The 16362-nt window shown below is 35.4% G+C and overlaps 1 protein-coding gene across 2 annotated transcripts in view; it reads left to right on the top strand.

Moving 5' to 3' along the window:
- Positions 1-11282, top strand: part of AKAP11 (A-kinase anchoring protein 11) — a 33977-nt gene extending 22695 nt beyond the window's left edge. The window contains exons 8-12 of one of the 2 annotated variants that reach the window (XM_088530938.1): positions 489-644; positions 4317-4400; positions 5188-5234; positions 6568-6728; positions 11002-11282. In XM_088530938.1, coding sequence (XP_088387064.1) covers positions 489-644; positions 4317-4400; positions 5188-5234; positions 6568-6728; positions 11002-11148 — 595 coding nt within the window. In that variant the 3' untranslated portion in view covers positions 11149-11282. Of the gene's footprint in view, positions 1-488; positions 645-4286; positions 4401-5187; positions 5235-6567; positions 6729-11001 lie in introns of both variants that reach the window. The other variant, XM_088530937.1, reaches the window with a different exon arrangement.
- The last annotated feature ends 5080 nt before the right edge of the window (positions 11283-16362 follow it).

Raw genomic sequence — 16362 nt, 5'->3', positions numbered from 1 at the left:
CATTTTAAAAACCAGTGTGCTCCTAAGCAGTTTGTCTACAATAACAAACAATTGGTAGCGAGCCGGTTGTAATGAAGGCCGATAGGAGATATAGAGCCCAATTGTCCTCAGGTAAACAAGGTCAGAAATGCTGATTCTTCCTACTTGAAAACTGTGTCTTGATCAGTCTAATAAACTACCTAATGCTGAAGCTTTACTATGCTTTATACAATAAATCATCCACCCAAGAGAGCTGTTTGTACCACTCCCTGCCTCTGGTGACTGAATTTCGAATGGCAATCCCGAGTCTAAGCTGGGTAAGTGCATGTGTTACAAAATTTCTGGAATTTGAAATTCGTTAGACTATTCCATGTTCTTTCTTTGAAAGCAGAGTAAAAATTAACAGATACTTTTTTTTCTCTTTTTCCTGGCATTTAGTGTCTTTGGTTACTTTAGATCGGGGTGGAATACAGCCTAAGTGATGTTTTCAATCTTAAATTTTTGTTTAGCTCTACTGGAAGAGAAGGATTTCACTCAGTTGAATCTGTTGTTAGCCAGCAGATGAGTCTGAGTATTGGTGATGATAGCACTGGCAGTTGGTCCAATCTAAGTTTTGAAGATGAACATCCTGATGAAAGCAGCAGCTTTCTTCACCTCAGTGACAGGTAACTATGAATTAGCATAGATTAACAGTTATCTTGGTGTCTGCTGATATCAAACGGTTTTCTCTTGGGGAATGGACAGAGAACTGAGTTTTCTTTTTAGGAAGCAATTCCTAAAGCAATTCAGGAAGTGTATTTTTGTTGTTGTTGTTAAAATTAGCTGTAAAATGTGTGAATCTGTTTTCCTACAAAACATTCTTTGTTAATGAATGTTAATAGTACACACGGTATAAAATATGTAAAGTTGGCATTTTCATGGATACCACAAAATAGCAGCAAGTAACACTATGCTTATAATTTCGATACTAGCAAAAATGCAGACATTTTAAAAAGAACAGACACTTATAAATTAGGCCTTTGAAACAGTGCATTTTAGTCATGCTCTTGAAATATTAAAACTTAAAGTATTTTGTATGGAATGTAATGAATTAAAATGAATTATTGAATGTAATGAATTAAAAGTTCATTTAGTTTGTCTCAGAGCTTAGACATACATTAGGGTTTGGGGAAGGTTGAATTTATAAGTCATTTTAACTTATGTTGGTGGAGTATTTATTTACTACAGAACTTATAGGTGTATTGGAACTTATAATCTGATCAGAATAGTAACTTTTTTTTTTCTATTAAGCTTCTTGCTATACCCTTCCACTGGGCTGCTTGATAACCAGCAAGAATTAGAACAAGAATTAAAAAAATCTGTAATATCTGTGTCTGTTGCCAGTTAAAATTAGAAAGAGAATTGTAAGCCTAGGTTCTGCATGCAGGAAATTGGAAGAATTAGTAGGCCTAATTTTGTGTAATTGGTGTGTCACTCTTATATAGTAAGTTCTACGTTTTTACTGTTTTTTTATTGTTTTGCCTCCTGGTTGGTACTTTCAGCATCATTCAGATGTTAAAGAAAATACAGAAGTAATCTTTATGTAATGTACAAATAAGTTATTTAATTTTAAAGTGAAACAGTTCACTTTAAGTTCTGTAGTATCTTCACATTTTGCTTAATTGAAAGCACTTTAATCAAACCATTATTATACATTATCACGGATACAACTGAATAATTTCGCTAAGAGACTTTGTCTTCTATTTATCTAAATCAAACATCTGTTGAATGAGTGAAAACAAATCAGACTTATGCGATTAAAGACAGAGTATAAAAAAAAATCTTCGGGATTTACAAGTAGGGAATAAAATACAGGTCAGTTGGTGCTTACAAGAAATTATATATATATATATAAAATTGTTGGAGGGCCTGTTGTGCCAATGTTTTGTGTGCCAAAATGTGCCAAAACCCACTCTGAAACAAGGGTTATTTTGTGTGTGTGTTGTGGGGGAGTGTGGAGAGAAGGGGAATCTCCCTGTCTAGCCTCTTATAGTTTCTGGATTGAGAAGAGATGCGTTAGTGAAGATCATAATTATTCTGGGGAGTATTCACAAGTGTGATGTTTTACACATGTGATGGTAACTGCTTAATTTTAGAAATCTTAATAGTCTTAAGCTTCCTCCACAGTTACTGCATAGGTATAGGCTTCTCCAAAGGATCAGCCAGAACACCTGGTTTGGATTAGAGTTCAGAGCAGCCAGCCTGTTCCCTTTGACTGCTTATACCTAGGGCAAAACCTCAAAGCAGTTCATCTGAGTGCTCTTTCACATGCATATGGTACAGTACTGAGACTTGCTTGGCCTCGCTTGACAGGCTGAAAGTTCTTATTTTTGGTAATTTTCTTGCTTATTTATGTTAAAGAGCAGAATGAAGCATTATAGAGGCATTATAATGGCTGTGTCTGGTTGATGTCTGGTCTGTGGCTACAAGACTCCCAAGCGTCTTCAGTGTCTTACAGAAACAATAAGTTTAAGTCACAAAACATCCTCAAGCATTGCTATACCTTGTAATCACATGATTAAAAATGTGATTATATGAGTGAATTTGACCTTTATAAAAGTATATTAACTTTTCTCCAGTCAGAACAGTGCTATGTGTCTATGAGGTTATTCTCTTGAATTAAACACTTTTAATCTGAGAATAAGGGCAGCTTTTACTTGCATTTATGTTATGTATCAAAAATCTTCAAGCAAACTATATCTGAATGCAAATCATTGGTATTACTAGGCTGTTATTTACATGTACATAATATGTAAGAATCAAATTTAATGTTAATACTTTATAGATACTGTGGTAGTCTTGTACAGTAGCTTGAGACATATTCTTACAAATAGTTCTGCTTTTTCCATGCAAACCTAACAGGTAATTAAGAAATCTTGGTAAAAGTAGCTGCCATTAGCTTTTTGTTTTGTTTTGTGTTTTTTTTTTTTTTTTTTTTTCCATTTTAATAGTTTTGCTGCAGTTCTAGAACCAGGCTAGTTTCTTTGGATACTTCTGCTTCTTAATTTTCTTTTTTTTCTTTTTTTTTCTTTTTTTTTCCCCCACCCTCTAGTAATGACAGAACAATTTGTTCTTAGCACCTTCGGTGTAAATACCCAACAGCAACAATGTGCTGAATAAAGCATTCACAACTTTATTTTTCTTCTAGAGTATATTCACATTGCAAGTTTACTAACCTGCTGTTGTGTTGAAATTAGAATCCAGACAGGCAAACTGGAAAACAAAGGATGTTGATGCTTCTTGCTGCCTCCCAGAAATGCCCGGCTCTTGGAGTGCTCCTTTCCACTATTTGTGACTTCAAATTTTATTATTTTTGTCTTGCAATTGGAACAAGTGGAAAAGAGCTTTCACTGTGAAACGTGGCGCTTAGCTGAACAGCCATCTGAAAGCATCTCCTAGCAGTAGCTGCTTTCTGGAGCTGCTTCATACCATGCGTTCAGCCTTGTCTAAGAAGCCTGGCTGTATTCTCTTGGCATCTTGCTCTGGGAAGGTTCCCAGGCATGATCTGGTGGGGGAGGAATCAAATCAAGGAACAGGAGTTTTAATTATGTGATCAGCTGAGAATTGTATGTAGGCACAGGCCCCATGTCTCTGTAAATTTTAATGTTTAGAAGGTACCAGTGTAAGGACATGGTCAAGTTTTCATTTCTTTATATTGACTTGAGCATTGCTGTGGAATCAATTCAGTATCTTTGTGAATTTTGAGTGAGTTAATATTTTTAACTTTGTTTGCACTGTTTTGTAAGAATGTTTTTTTAAAAAACTTTAAGAGTACTCAGTACTTCTTTTTTTCTGCTCCTCAAAGTATTTCCTACTCGTCAGGCTGCTGTAGATCACTGCTTGATTTTTGTAATGAGAGAGAGAAGAATTTTCCTTGTGTAGCTGTCTTCACGATATATAATTTCATGAACTCCTGGCTATTCTTTAAGCAAATACCATATTTATAATCCATATTCCTATGAGTAAACCTGTTGAAATTGTTCAGCCAGTATAAATAAGAAACCATGTGCTTAGAATTAAAGACGGAATTACTTTTAGCACTGATTTAGAAAAATTAAAGAGTACAAATTAATACTTAGAGCTGCATATAGAACTTAGCAGTTTTGCATTTGTGTGCAGATTGCTGATCTGAATAGCACTGACAGTCATGTTTGGGCTCCATTCCAGCAAACCTGTTTAGGAAGTTTCAATGCTCTAGCATTAAATATCTTGACAAAACAGCACTGAGGAAAATTAAGGTTCTAGTTTGAGCTATTGTTCTTTTCTAGTTCAGCTGTGTTCTCTTCTTCTCCTGGCAGTAATGGTAACAGCAGTAGCTGGAGCAGTCTTGGTTTAGAAGGGGATATGTATGAGGAGAATTTATCCTTTCCAACATCAGACAGGTTGGTTGAGTCCAGAAATATAAACCAGATGGATTCCTCATAATTAATGCATGAAATCATTTTTTGAAGACAAGAATACAGTGCATTTTTATGCTGACACATTATTCACACTCTTCTCATTTAATCACAATATGATTTTTTTCATTAATTGATCCATCCTGATTGGATAAATTCCGCTATGCTAAGCTGACGTTCTGTGTCCTGCTTGCAAAATGAGGGGTGCCTTTCATGCATGTTCTTGCTTGCGATTTTACAAGTCTTTAGATTTGCTTCAGCAAACTAGAGCCTGCTTCCTATGGAATTTCTATTTTGTTTCTTGTTTTGTGTTTTGTTTTGTTTTCCTTTAGCTTGTGGAAACTTTCAAAATTGCTTGGCAATTGATTCTGTAGAACACTTATGACCTACGGCTTTGAATAACCTGTAGCTATTCATAATCGTGACCTAAGACTGCTCAAGCTTTTAACATGTGAAGCAAAACTAAACTGTGCCCCTTAAATAAAAACAAGGACTTTGTCTTATTTTTAAATATTGTCATATTATATCTTCTTAACACTCTTCTTTTTCTGTCCTCCCCTTTCTTCCCTGAAGAGCAAATTTTCTAAACTTAATTGACAAATCCACTTACAACATGAAATGGTGTGAGAAGCAAAGCTGCTTTTCATGGTCATTCCTTAATTCTTTTGTGATCTTCATGTCCTTTACTGATTAACCTTCCTTACAGTGTTAGGATTGATTTACACTTAATGTAGTGGATTGTATTACATTTTTTGTTTTACTTTTAAAATAGTGATGGAGCAGAAGATAAAGATGAAGACTCCAAGGATGCTGTAGAAGGTAATACTTGTTTCAACGTAGGCTGTTGTTCTTGTCTTGTACACTCTATGCTAATTATTTTTCGTGATTCTTCGCCTATAAAAGGTGACAACTATATTATTCATTATAATACATGTCAATCAAGACATTCTCATATTAATACCCTACGAACACTTCTTAATTCTCAGAAATATACAGCCTATGGGAATTGCTTGTCATTGTGATGATCAGCTAAGCCATGTTCTTAATGGAAGGTAGGCTGACCAGGTGGTGAAAGTGTAAATTTATATGCATAGACAAAACTCTTTGGAAAATATTTGATATGGTACCGTAATGCTTTCTATCTAGTAAGTGTCACTTTTTTATAATTGGTTTATTCTGCTATAATATATTAGATGTATTAAATATATATACTATACTTGGGGGCTCTAGAAGAAAAAGGCCTGTCTTCTATTAAAAGCGCTCTTGTGTTGACAGTTCACTAGGTCAATTCTCTCATCCATTTCTTCCTGGAAAGTTCATTTTATTTTTTGCTTATCTGTGACAGGTGGGAATGTGTATCTTATGTACTTGAATTTTATAAGGTTTATTAGAGGAGTAGTGAGACTAAGGTAAATGGCACATTAAAACATGCTTTTATTTCAAATATATTCCATATCTCTAAAGAGTTAAGTCCTCCTTCATTCTGTAAGTAGTGACTCCAAGAAGAACTTGGAGAGCCCTACACATACGCTTAGCGGGTTATGCCTGTGTGACAGAGGACTGCTGGATAAATCTGGATCTGGATAAAAAGATGCAGAGAGAGAACTGATGGTGATGATGCTGTAGCTGTTCTTTATTATTCCTGCAACTGCTCTTGGAGTGCTGTGAACTCAACGCTGCAAAAGTGGTGAAAAATTCGAATCGGCCTCACTGAACAACAGCACTGTATTTTCAAAAAGCAGGAGCAGTCTGATCAGTTTGTTGCCTGTACAGAAAAAATACTGAAACACAAGCATTATTAAATTTAGTAGATGGAGGCATTGCAAAAAACCAACAGTTTTTAACTGAAAAGGCTTCTTGAAGCACAGTGTAAAAGCCTATTGCTGTCTAAAAGACTAATTTAGAGTCCTTATCACTTGGAATCCTATATTAAAGTTCAGATGTATTTTTCTTCAGGTGTTTAAATTCAACTGCAAATGGGATAAATTCCCCTTGCACAGCAGAACAGAGCATTTCAGATCCAGATGTTACTTGCCCTTCATTATCTATGTAAATTAAAATACTTAAAATAATGTAGTCTTATAGTGATGCATAACAATTCTGTTATGACAGTTTGGACCTGTAGATTTGATCACTGTATTTTTAATGTCAGGTATGGTGCAAGCAAGATGGACATTAGCAATCATGAATATTGATCTGGAGCCAAATATAGTGGATCCCCAACTCAGAGCAGCGCTCCAGTGGCTGGCAGCTTCTGAAATGGATGTGTCTGCTCTTCATTTTTATGACACTGCTACAAGGGAATTTGCCTTTGTAAGTACTTGGTGTTTTGAGAGTGGGAGGGAGAAGGATTTGCCTTATTATTCCAAATATTAATTTTGTTTTTCTGTGATACATCAGCTATTTCTGCTCAATTTGCTGCACAATAATAAGGAAGAAATTGCTGTTGAGGAAAGCCATTATTTAAATCCAGAGAAGTCAGAGTGAAACGGCCAGTTTATGCATGTACCATAAATAATATAGTGCTGATTAAAACTGAATTAACACTATGTTTTAATATCTGGTTTCACAACTTGTTTTCTTTGGCTTACTCCAAAAAAAAAAAAAACAATTATAATGTTCTTCTGAAAAAAAATCCTTTAGAGCCCTATTTACGTAATGTTTGCTTTAATTGTCTGTAAATTGAATCTTGTCATTTTTGAGAACTTGCTCATCCAAGTGAATTTTCAACTTAATAATCTGGTGTTCTGTCTCAGTTTTTTTTTTTGCTAGCAAATACACATTTTCTTAACAGAATAAATTTTAGCTTCTAATTAAATTTGGTTTTAAATATGTTTTTGTCTGTAAGCAATTTCAGCTAAAACAATTAAGAAAGAAGGCTCAAAAAGCTATTTCATTTTAGCAGTGTTTATTTTGACCTTATAGATTGAATTTAATATATGGTGAAAATTGGGCTAAAAAGAAGTCAGTTTTCAGCAATTATTGTTGCTTAGGGAAGAGCCAAAATTTTGTGAGACCTATTTACTTGGGGATAATTCTATCACACGTATAGGATAGAAAGTTTTTATTCTGTAAAACTGCAGAACTCATTGCTTTATGTGACCAACACACTGAGATGCACATAATAAACTAAGTTATGACTATTTTTTTTCTGAATCTTCTGCTTTAATGACTCTTCACTTTCATAAATGTCTTTGTGATTTTCTGTAAGCCTATGAAATATGATTTTATACCTAGCTGCTAAAAAAAATAATATAACGGATAGTGGAGGTTGTCTCCAAGTTTGAGATTAATAAATGATCGTTCCTAGCAGATGCTATGTTGTGAGGTGTTAACAAATGAAAAAGGGCAAAGGAGACTTTTCAGCGTGATGCCATTAGTATGCATTTTATAACAAGGTCCATTTCAGTTCTTTTTTTTTCCTTTTTCTTTTTTTTTTTTTTTCTTTTTGGAAGTGAATGAGTCTTCCTTAGTGACTACATTCATTCTCCTAGCCAGCCTGGTTTTGTCTTCATCCATGCATCTGTCCATTTTGTGCTTGCTCTGCATGAATTGTAATGTTGCAAACAGATCCACACATGTTAGTAGTCACCTTTCTTGTGACTTTTATCTGATCTTGGAATATATATGTCATGTTAGACCAAAAATAGATGGCAGGTTCCTCTTCTCCACCCCTATCTCTCTTTCTTTTGCGAGGTCTGACTTCATTAGATTTTGAAGTTGGGTTGCTACTGTTTGACTCGATGCCTGAAGATGCTGTTAGCTACCTATATATCTGAAAGTGTTTCCAGTTATCCTAATAAGAGAATATACTGAGAAGAGCACTCTGGAAAACAGAAGTGGCTAACAATTGTAATATTTTTCTACTTTGACTTCAGTCATAAACTGATAATTAGTTGACAGCTAAAGATAATGTAACCTTCAAGCAGGCTGCAGTCATGTAGTCCATAAAATGCAGAAGTAATAAATCGATCCTCTTGGCTTCATATATTTATTTTAGTTCTTCAAATACCATTATTTTAAAGTTATTTTTCTTTTTTTGAGGGGAGGTCAGGAAAGGGTTATCTGTTTTTATTCTATCTGATTTCCCAGTCAGAATGTGTAATATTGCCTCTTTAGATTTCTCTCCTTGTCCATTTCATGTAGTTTATGGCTAAAAATTCGCAATCTCCAGAGCTTTACCCCATTTCTTGGGGTTTAAACAAAGTACTTAGGTTTTAGAACACTGTTTCTCTTTGAATGACCTAGTACAGGAAAATTAGAACATATGCAGGTATCACTTTTTTTAAGTATAAATGTAAAAAAAAATCAGTTCTGAAGTTTAAAGAATGAGGATTTTCTGAAGGAATTTTTGTAATTTAATAAGAGGCTTATTTTGAAAATAGGCTCTTCGTTCAGGATTGTATTAATTAAAATGAAAGACTGAGTAGTACAAAATAAGTCTCGCAGCTCATCCCGGGCTGAGCCCAGTGACCTCTGGCCAAGTTGGGATTCCGGAGTTGGGAACTGTCTTCTCGGCGCCGTGCGGAGGAAAGACGGGCGCCTCCAGAGGGCACTGCAGCCTCACAGAAACCTGAGTGGACCCTCACAGCCGCTGCTCGCTCTCAGCTCTTTCTAGATCACCTCATAGGTTTTTTTGCTAAGGTGCCTAAGCAATGTGAGGAGTGAGACTGGGCTTTAGATCGCGTTGAAAACAGTTATTTTTACTGGATCACAATGATGATACGATGTTGCTGTAGAAAGACAAACGTACCCCTCGCATATATCTGGCAAAGTCCTAATTGCTGAAAGTTTGTCCTGAAGTCTTACCCAGGTATTCACCTCTTTCTGTCTTGCTGAGCATAACACAAATCCTAATGTTTGATATGAAATATATTTGAATATATATGAAGAGTTGAACGAGTGATTTCTATACTACAATAGACAGTTTGTGACTCTCTCAAAACCGGGCAAGTGTCTGGATTGAAATAAGTATAAATGTGTAGTTATACATACTCATTTTTGAATCTGATCATAGCTAGTTATTTTTTTCTGTTTTGAGTAAACTTCAATATTTCACTTGTCTGACACTGGGAATCAGATCAATCAGAAAAAAAATTGATGGGATCGATCCTTGAACTGTAAGTTAAATCCAAGATTAGTGAAGCCAGGTCTGTGTATCTTATTATGATGGTGTCTTCTAGTGTGATTTGTAAAGTTAGACTGAAACTTTACACTGTATTTGACTAAACAGTGTCTTTGGACATTAGCCAAACTTCTCATAAGACTAATTGCCACTTTCTTATAAACTAACAATCACTCTTTACAAAATAATGTTGTAGACAATTAAACTTTTGTCTCCTGTGGTATATTTTAAATTTCACAAATACTTCACAGAAGCAATTTCAGGTTTCAATTATTTTCAGAATATGCTTATGTAGAATATATGTGGGTTCTTTTGCCCTGAAAAGACATTTCAATTTTGAGAATACATTCACTATAAGATTAGATGCTTTTTTTTTCGTTGTTCAAGTATGATCTATAAGAAGTTAATTACTGTTTATACATATTTTCTAAGAGTGACTCTTCTCTAGCTAAAAATACAGACTAAAATATGTTCACCATCCATGCCATTTTTAACCATGCCTTCGTTGACACTGCTGCAGTCTGTACACTGTCTAGGAGAGGAAGCAGAGTGAAGTTGTCTTCCTCTTCACTTTAGATTTTGTACCTCATTTTGACAGATTTAATAGAAGAATCCTTAGAAATTCTTTATTTCTTAAATTAGGATCTATTTACTGAATCATGATGAAGACTATAAAATGCAGTAAAATTCCACAGTTCCAGAAATAACTAGTATAAATGTTGTGTTAATTTCCTATTAAATGCAGCGCTGACAGTTACACAGAAAGCTGCCCAGAATATATTGTATTTATTAGTCCTTTAAAGAAAGGAGAAAAAAAAACAGTCTTAAAATGACAAATGACTTAGGGTAGGTTTTCTTCCGTTTGTTGCTGGTCTTGACACGTAATCAAGGAAAGTTACTTCCATGAACCCCTGGGTGAAAAATTGTTTTCGGTTACGCTGACCTCTGTTTCCAAGTAGTAGTTTAACTTAATCCTTACCTTTTCCTCTCCCCTAAGATGCTATAATTTCCTAACTCTGAAGACACTGTTTTCTTTGAGGGTAGCATCTGTGCCACCCAAACCACACTATATGTTGTGAAAGCAAAATCCACATCCTTTTATTAAGACTGAGTTTTGTCTTTTTATATGCGCATTATTGGGATGGGAGCGGTAGTGAATGTCTTAATCTTGTGTTCAGAATTTCCTGTTTTTTTGCAGTCTTGATGAACCACAGCCCTCATACCTGTGGCACCACATCATTTGAAAATGTCACTCCCTGCAGAAGAAGGTTCTGTGAAAATTGCCCTAAAGAGAAGTGCTTGATCTTTGAGGAAGTTTTTGTTTTTATAGCTGTGGGATTAATGATTAACTCTTTACAGTTGTTCTCTTATGAGCTAATGCTACAAGAATAACTTCAAAAACTCCTAATTAGGATGTGCTAGAATAAATATTTTCCTTTATTTCTGCCATCTCTCCTTTAGCTTTCCAGAAGACTGCGAGAAAGAGATTGGAAAGTGGGAGATCTCTTGCAGGCAGTGCTGAAGTACTGTGAAATAACAGAGAAGGCATCTGACGGAGAACAAGTTCTAAATAAGTCTTTGGTTGGTTGGCTTCTGGAAAATGTCTGAAAAATCCAAAGATGCAACATTCTTTGCTTCATTCCCCTTTTAAAAGACAAGAGCACAGATATGTAAAATTTAACTGATGAATGTTCTAGTAATTGTCAGCATTTAAAAGACTTTGAGGTGAAAGTCAAAATAGCCGTGCTGTGCTTTGTGATACTGTGTACATGATGTGTTTATCCAGTCCAAAATCCGTGCTGTCCATCCCCTCATCACTTGTATTTGCTGCTGTGTCCAGAGCATTGAAATAGTTTATGAGAATATCCCTTGTCTGTGCTAGTAGTCCAGAGATGGCAGCGTGATATTCAGGATTTCCTCTGTGCCGAGGTGGCTCTCTCTCCTCTTCTGAGCTGTGCTAAATTCACAGTAGGACTAGGAACACTCACAGGGAGTTCTGGAAAATCTTGCTGCAGACCCTGAAGGAATTTGTGCTGTTTGCTGAGTGTTACTTGCCCATGGGCAGCATGGGCAGGAGGAAACCTGGGACAGGCTCAAGGTAACTCCATAGTTGCCTTTGTCAAGTTTAACTTGGTGTGATTCTGCACTGAAATCACTGAGGTTCAAATATATTTTCCCTCCTGTTGACTACTGTAGAGGGATGACTACTGGCAGCAGAGCAGAAGGGGTAGCTGATGATAACTTCCTAATCTTGCTTCAGCAAGGTTTGCCAAAGCTTGCCTATGGAGTTAAAATTGCCTTTTTTTTTCTTACTAAAGCTTTTTAGTGTGTAAGTACTTCTATGACATTAATTTTGTGTCCGAAAAATTTGTATGTTTGTCTCACACAAAGATTAAAATAGCAAACAGTTTTTTCTTGGGAATATCCACCATCTTTTGACCTATCTACTTATTTTTATTTGCCTCCATATGTAAATTTTCTTCACTGAAAATATAACTTTGTTTCTCCGTGAGCACTTGAGAGTTAGTGAAGAGAGAAGATTAACTAAGAGATAAAAAAAAAAAAAAGAAAAATCGATTTGTAGTTATTTTTCCCATTAACTACCTTTGCTATTTTTTTAAAGGCACTTTTAATCAAAACTTTTTAGCACTCTGGTCTAAGGTTTTGTTCCAGTGCTGCTGACTTGCGTTTTCATTGGAGGGGAAATCTGGATCTTTACATACCGTGGTTTGAAAGTGCTTTTGATTTTTATTCTTTTTTTTTTTTTTTTTTTTATCCTTTGAGAGTAAAAAGCACTTGCTAGTCGTTAGAACATTGCCACCTCATATGAGTTTCCATATCACTTGCAGGAGAACTTTGGAGTCGCACATATTTTGAGTGAATAGAAGAATTTCAATAGCTGTTTGAAAGAAATACATACTGTGGATAGGTATGTAAATCTCTTGTCTTGGGATCAGACCTTGAGAAATGGAGTCCTTAAAACTATTTGTGAATTTTAGTGGAATATATGCAATTCTGATGCCCCACCTTCAAAATTACCAGCATATATCACGTTCACTAGCACTCTTCTTACAATGCCTTTGTTTGAGGAAGGCATCTCACTGTTCCTTAAGGGTATTTTTGCAGGGACCTGGTATGTTTTAGCCCTTCCTTTGTCATCTAGATTTGAAAAGGAATCCTGCCTTGGACCGGCCAAAGTTCACCTTTCAAAAGTTTTTATATGTGCACATGTGTGTGTACACATGTCCATGCATGTATACATTTATGTATGTATCTATATTTATGAAATATCACCTATAAGGACCTATAACCTACATCTTAAATTGGTATTATGTTCATAGTTGATTACTTCACTTTATATATTGCTTCCCTGATTGAAAGACCTGTGTATGCCATGTAATAAGAAAGAATGAAAAACATTACAAGTTGTTTGGCCTTGCCGTAGGCAACATGATGTTTTAAGCACCAGGAGAAAGGGGGGAAAAAAGAGTTCTCTTCATTTCTGTATTTGGAAGCTAGGGCTAGTAACAAATTTTGAAGGCTTGTACGAATGCTATCTTCTGTTCGTTTTACATCCTCTAGTTTCATTTGTTTTCATTTCTTTTCCTTTTAAAGGATGTTTCAGGAAAAAAAATTGAAACCATTTTTTGTTTTTCCCATCTTCTGTTTAGCAGAGCATGATGTACTTACAGACTTAAGTTAGAGTTTAAAGTTTAAATGACAAGAACATATAATATGAAGAACAGTACCTCAAAGCTAAACTTTTTTTTGTCCCTTGCATTCCCACCAAAGTGAGACTTCAAGAAATAAAGATCCAGTGGAATTACTATAGTGTTTCTATGCATGTCCAAAATCAAAAGAGAAATTCAAGGCATAAATGTGCAAAGCTATCTACATATTGATTTTTAAAAAAATCAGAAACAGCCAGTGAATGGCTTTATTTGCTAATTTAGATTTTTTAAAGTTGAGAGGTTTTTTTTTTTCCTTTTAATCACTTTTTTTTTCTCAGGGAAAGCAAAAGACTGGAATTCCCAAAGCTTACAATGACATAGAAACTTAAGTAGATGATAATTACATTCCAGATTTTTATTTTTACTAAAAGAATGCTGTTTTCAGACTGGATAAAATACATCATGTAACTTGGTGTTATATTAAGGAAGAACGTTGGCTTTGAAGGAATGTAGCTGAGTTTCAAAACTTACTGAAGAAAAGTGTGTTGTAAAATACTTGATTTTTATTTTGAAGAACAGAAGTTTTCTATAAAATTTAAAATGTGCATTCTTTAGACTTTGCGTTTTTTTCTGTCCAGTATCAAAAATGGAAAAGCATTAAGCCATCTTGGCGCAATTATTATTAGAATTTAATTATTGCAACAATTTATGATAAGCGTTATTCTGATTAAATCCAGTTATTGTTGTCTGCCTCACTAGTAAGCAGGTTACTTTTTGCTGGACCGAATCTTGAGTTACACCATTACTGAATTTCTGTAAAACTCTTGAACACAAATGCAGAAGTGTAGATGAACTGTAAAAACACAACAGGCCAAATTTCAGTCTGTTTGAACCAGACAAATCTGCTTTGTAAACAAGCATATAAAATAGAATTTGTCCCATTTTGCCTTTTTTTTTTCCCCTCTATGCTTTGGAAATAAAATTTCCCGTTTGAGGAAAATATATGTTGTTTAAGAAACACTTCATAGAAACATCTGTTCTGTAGGATGGAGGTGTTCTGATACGTTCTGTAAGGTTCCGTGGGAAAAGCACTTTGAAAATAGTCCCTCTGCACTAAAAGCGACCATATTTAAAACAACTTTAAACCATTGAGAAAGAGGTGCATAAATAATACAAAAGTGCATAAAGCCTTAACATTACGAAAACAAAACCATATGCTGAAATTAATGACTGTCTGCTAGCTCAAAATGAGGATATGAAAAAGGCCATTTACTTCAATGTAATTTGCATAGTGTCTTTGTTCTGGAGATTGAAAAAATTGTATAAATTAAACACACACATTCCGAGACTAATTAGGTCTCCCAAAGATAGTATCAAATTTTGAACGTTACATTTTCTAATGTAACTTTGTATGGGACCTTTTGTATAAATAGATGCATATAGTTGGAGAGGGGAACATGGTGCGTAGTGAACACTGTCACCAGCGCAAAAAAAGAACACGTTTTACACAGGCGATTTGCAATGACAAGTTGGGGGAATGATCTTCTTTTTAGTGCAAGAATTCTAGCTTTTCAGCAAGAGCCACTACTGTCAAGCTTTCCCTGCGCTTGAGCTCTGAAGAGACAAGCACAGAGCCCAGCCACTGTAGTCACTTTATTTTGTACCATCTCTGTACATTCCTGTTGTATAGCCGGAGTTGTAGTTTTTAGAGGGCCTTTGTTCTGTTGTAATGTCCGAATCATATTTAATACTAAAATTTATTATAATTTGCTGGAACTGCTGCTTATTTGTGCAGTGTTACAGTAATTCACAGGCCAGCTAGTGATGCAATTGTATACCAAAAGCAGTTTGAATAACTATAAATGTTTATGTAATTGTACTCAATGAATATGAAGGTCTTGTATAATGGTGATGAGTTTTGCCATTTTAGTAATTTAACAGTATATTCAATTTTCAGTTTCTGAACTCCAGGTTGCACTAAATTTGTCCTTGTTTTAGCAGTGGCTTAAATAAAACACATTTCACCGGCTTCAAGAGAACTGTCGTTTCTTGTAAATTCTCTAGAATATTTTTCTTTTCAGCTTTCACAGCTAAGATTGCCCTTGATCGGTGCCTGCATGAAGGAACTTGGAGCATTGCCCGGTAAGTAGTCCTAGTGTATCAGTAGATGGCATAGTTTTTACAGGATTAAATTAGCATCTGGGAAGTATGTTTGAATCCTCCTGTCATCCTTAGCTTAGGAGGGAAAACCAGCGTTGTGGTCATGTGAAGTCAAGAACTACAGAGATTCTGTAAGCAGAGATGGGGCAGGAGGGCTACTAGATTAACTCGGTGTAAGTCAGACATTAATAACCAGTCTGAATAAAAGTCTTCTGCATATTGGCAGAGCACGGTGTGTTCATGTCTTGCCTGAAAGGTGAGTTGGGGAGATGGGCTCCATCCCGCCACGTGTTGCAGTTTCTGTGTGGAGTGGTGCTAGTCTTCAGCACGTGGCACACTAATGGGCATAGCAGCATAAAGCCACTTCTGGGGCCTTCTGGAGAAATACAAGAAGATAGTGCTGATGGAAACGCCCTATATGAAACACACACAGTTTCACCCGCTTATTTAAAATCTGGAGCTATTTTGATATCTTGTGCAATACTCTACCAGACAATATATTGTCAAATATCACAAAATCATAATGCAGATCAACGATGTGGTATATGGATAGTTTCTAAGGTTTAAGGCTAAACTGTTACTGCCAATATTGCTGAAAACACAGAGCTATGTTGCAAAACAATAGTTTCAAGTAAGGTTTCATTTCAAGATTTAGGAATTGTTTGCTAGAGTTATTTTTAAACCAGCAGTTGTACCCAATTTTGCATGAACCTTTGTTTTCACAATGTTTGCTTAGTGGAGGTTGTTACTGTACTTATTTGTGTTCAAAAGGAGCATCCCCTTGTATGATTATTATACCTATTTAGATGATTTTTGTTTCAGGTTCGACTATGTAGAAAAGTATACTATAGTAATTGATTCAGGCAAATGTTTAACTTACCCCTAAAATATTGTACAGCCAAAAAGAAGCAAAAAACATCAGTTGAGTGGCATGTTTGGGGACAAGAAAAAAGGATTTTGTGAAGGAGAAGGGTGTGTGTGTGTGAATGGT

The sequence above is a fragment of the Tinamus guttatus genome, unplaced genomic scaffold (genome assembly GCF_059628265.1).
Source record: "Tinamus guttatus ecotype Peru unplaced genomic scaffold, ASM5962826v1 Tinamus_guttatus_pri_ptg000394l, whole genome shotgun sequence".
Classification (NCBI taxonomy): domain Eukaryota; kingdom Metazoa; phylum Chordata; class Aves; order Tinamiformes; family Tinamidae; genus Tinamus; species Tinamus guttatus.
This window is presented reverse-complemented; position numbering and strand designations above follow the sequence as displayed.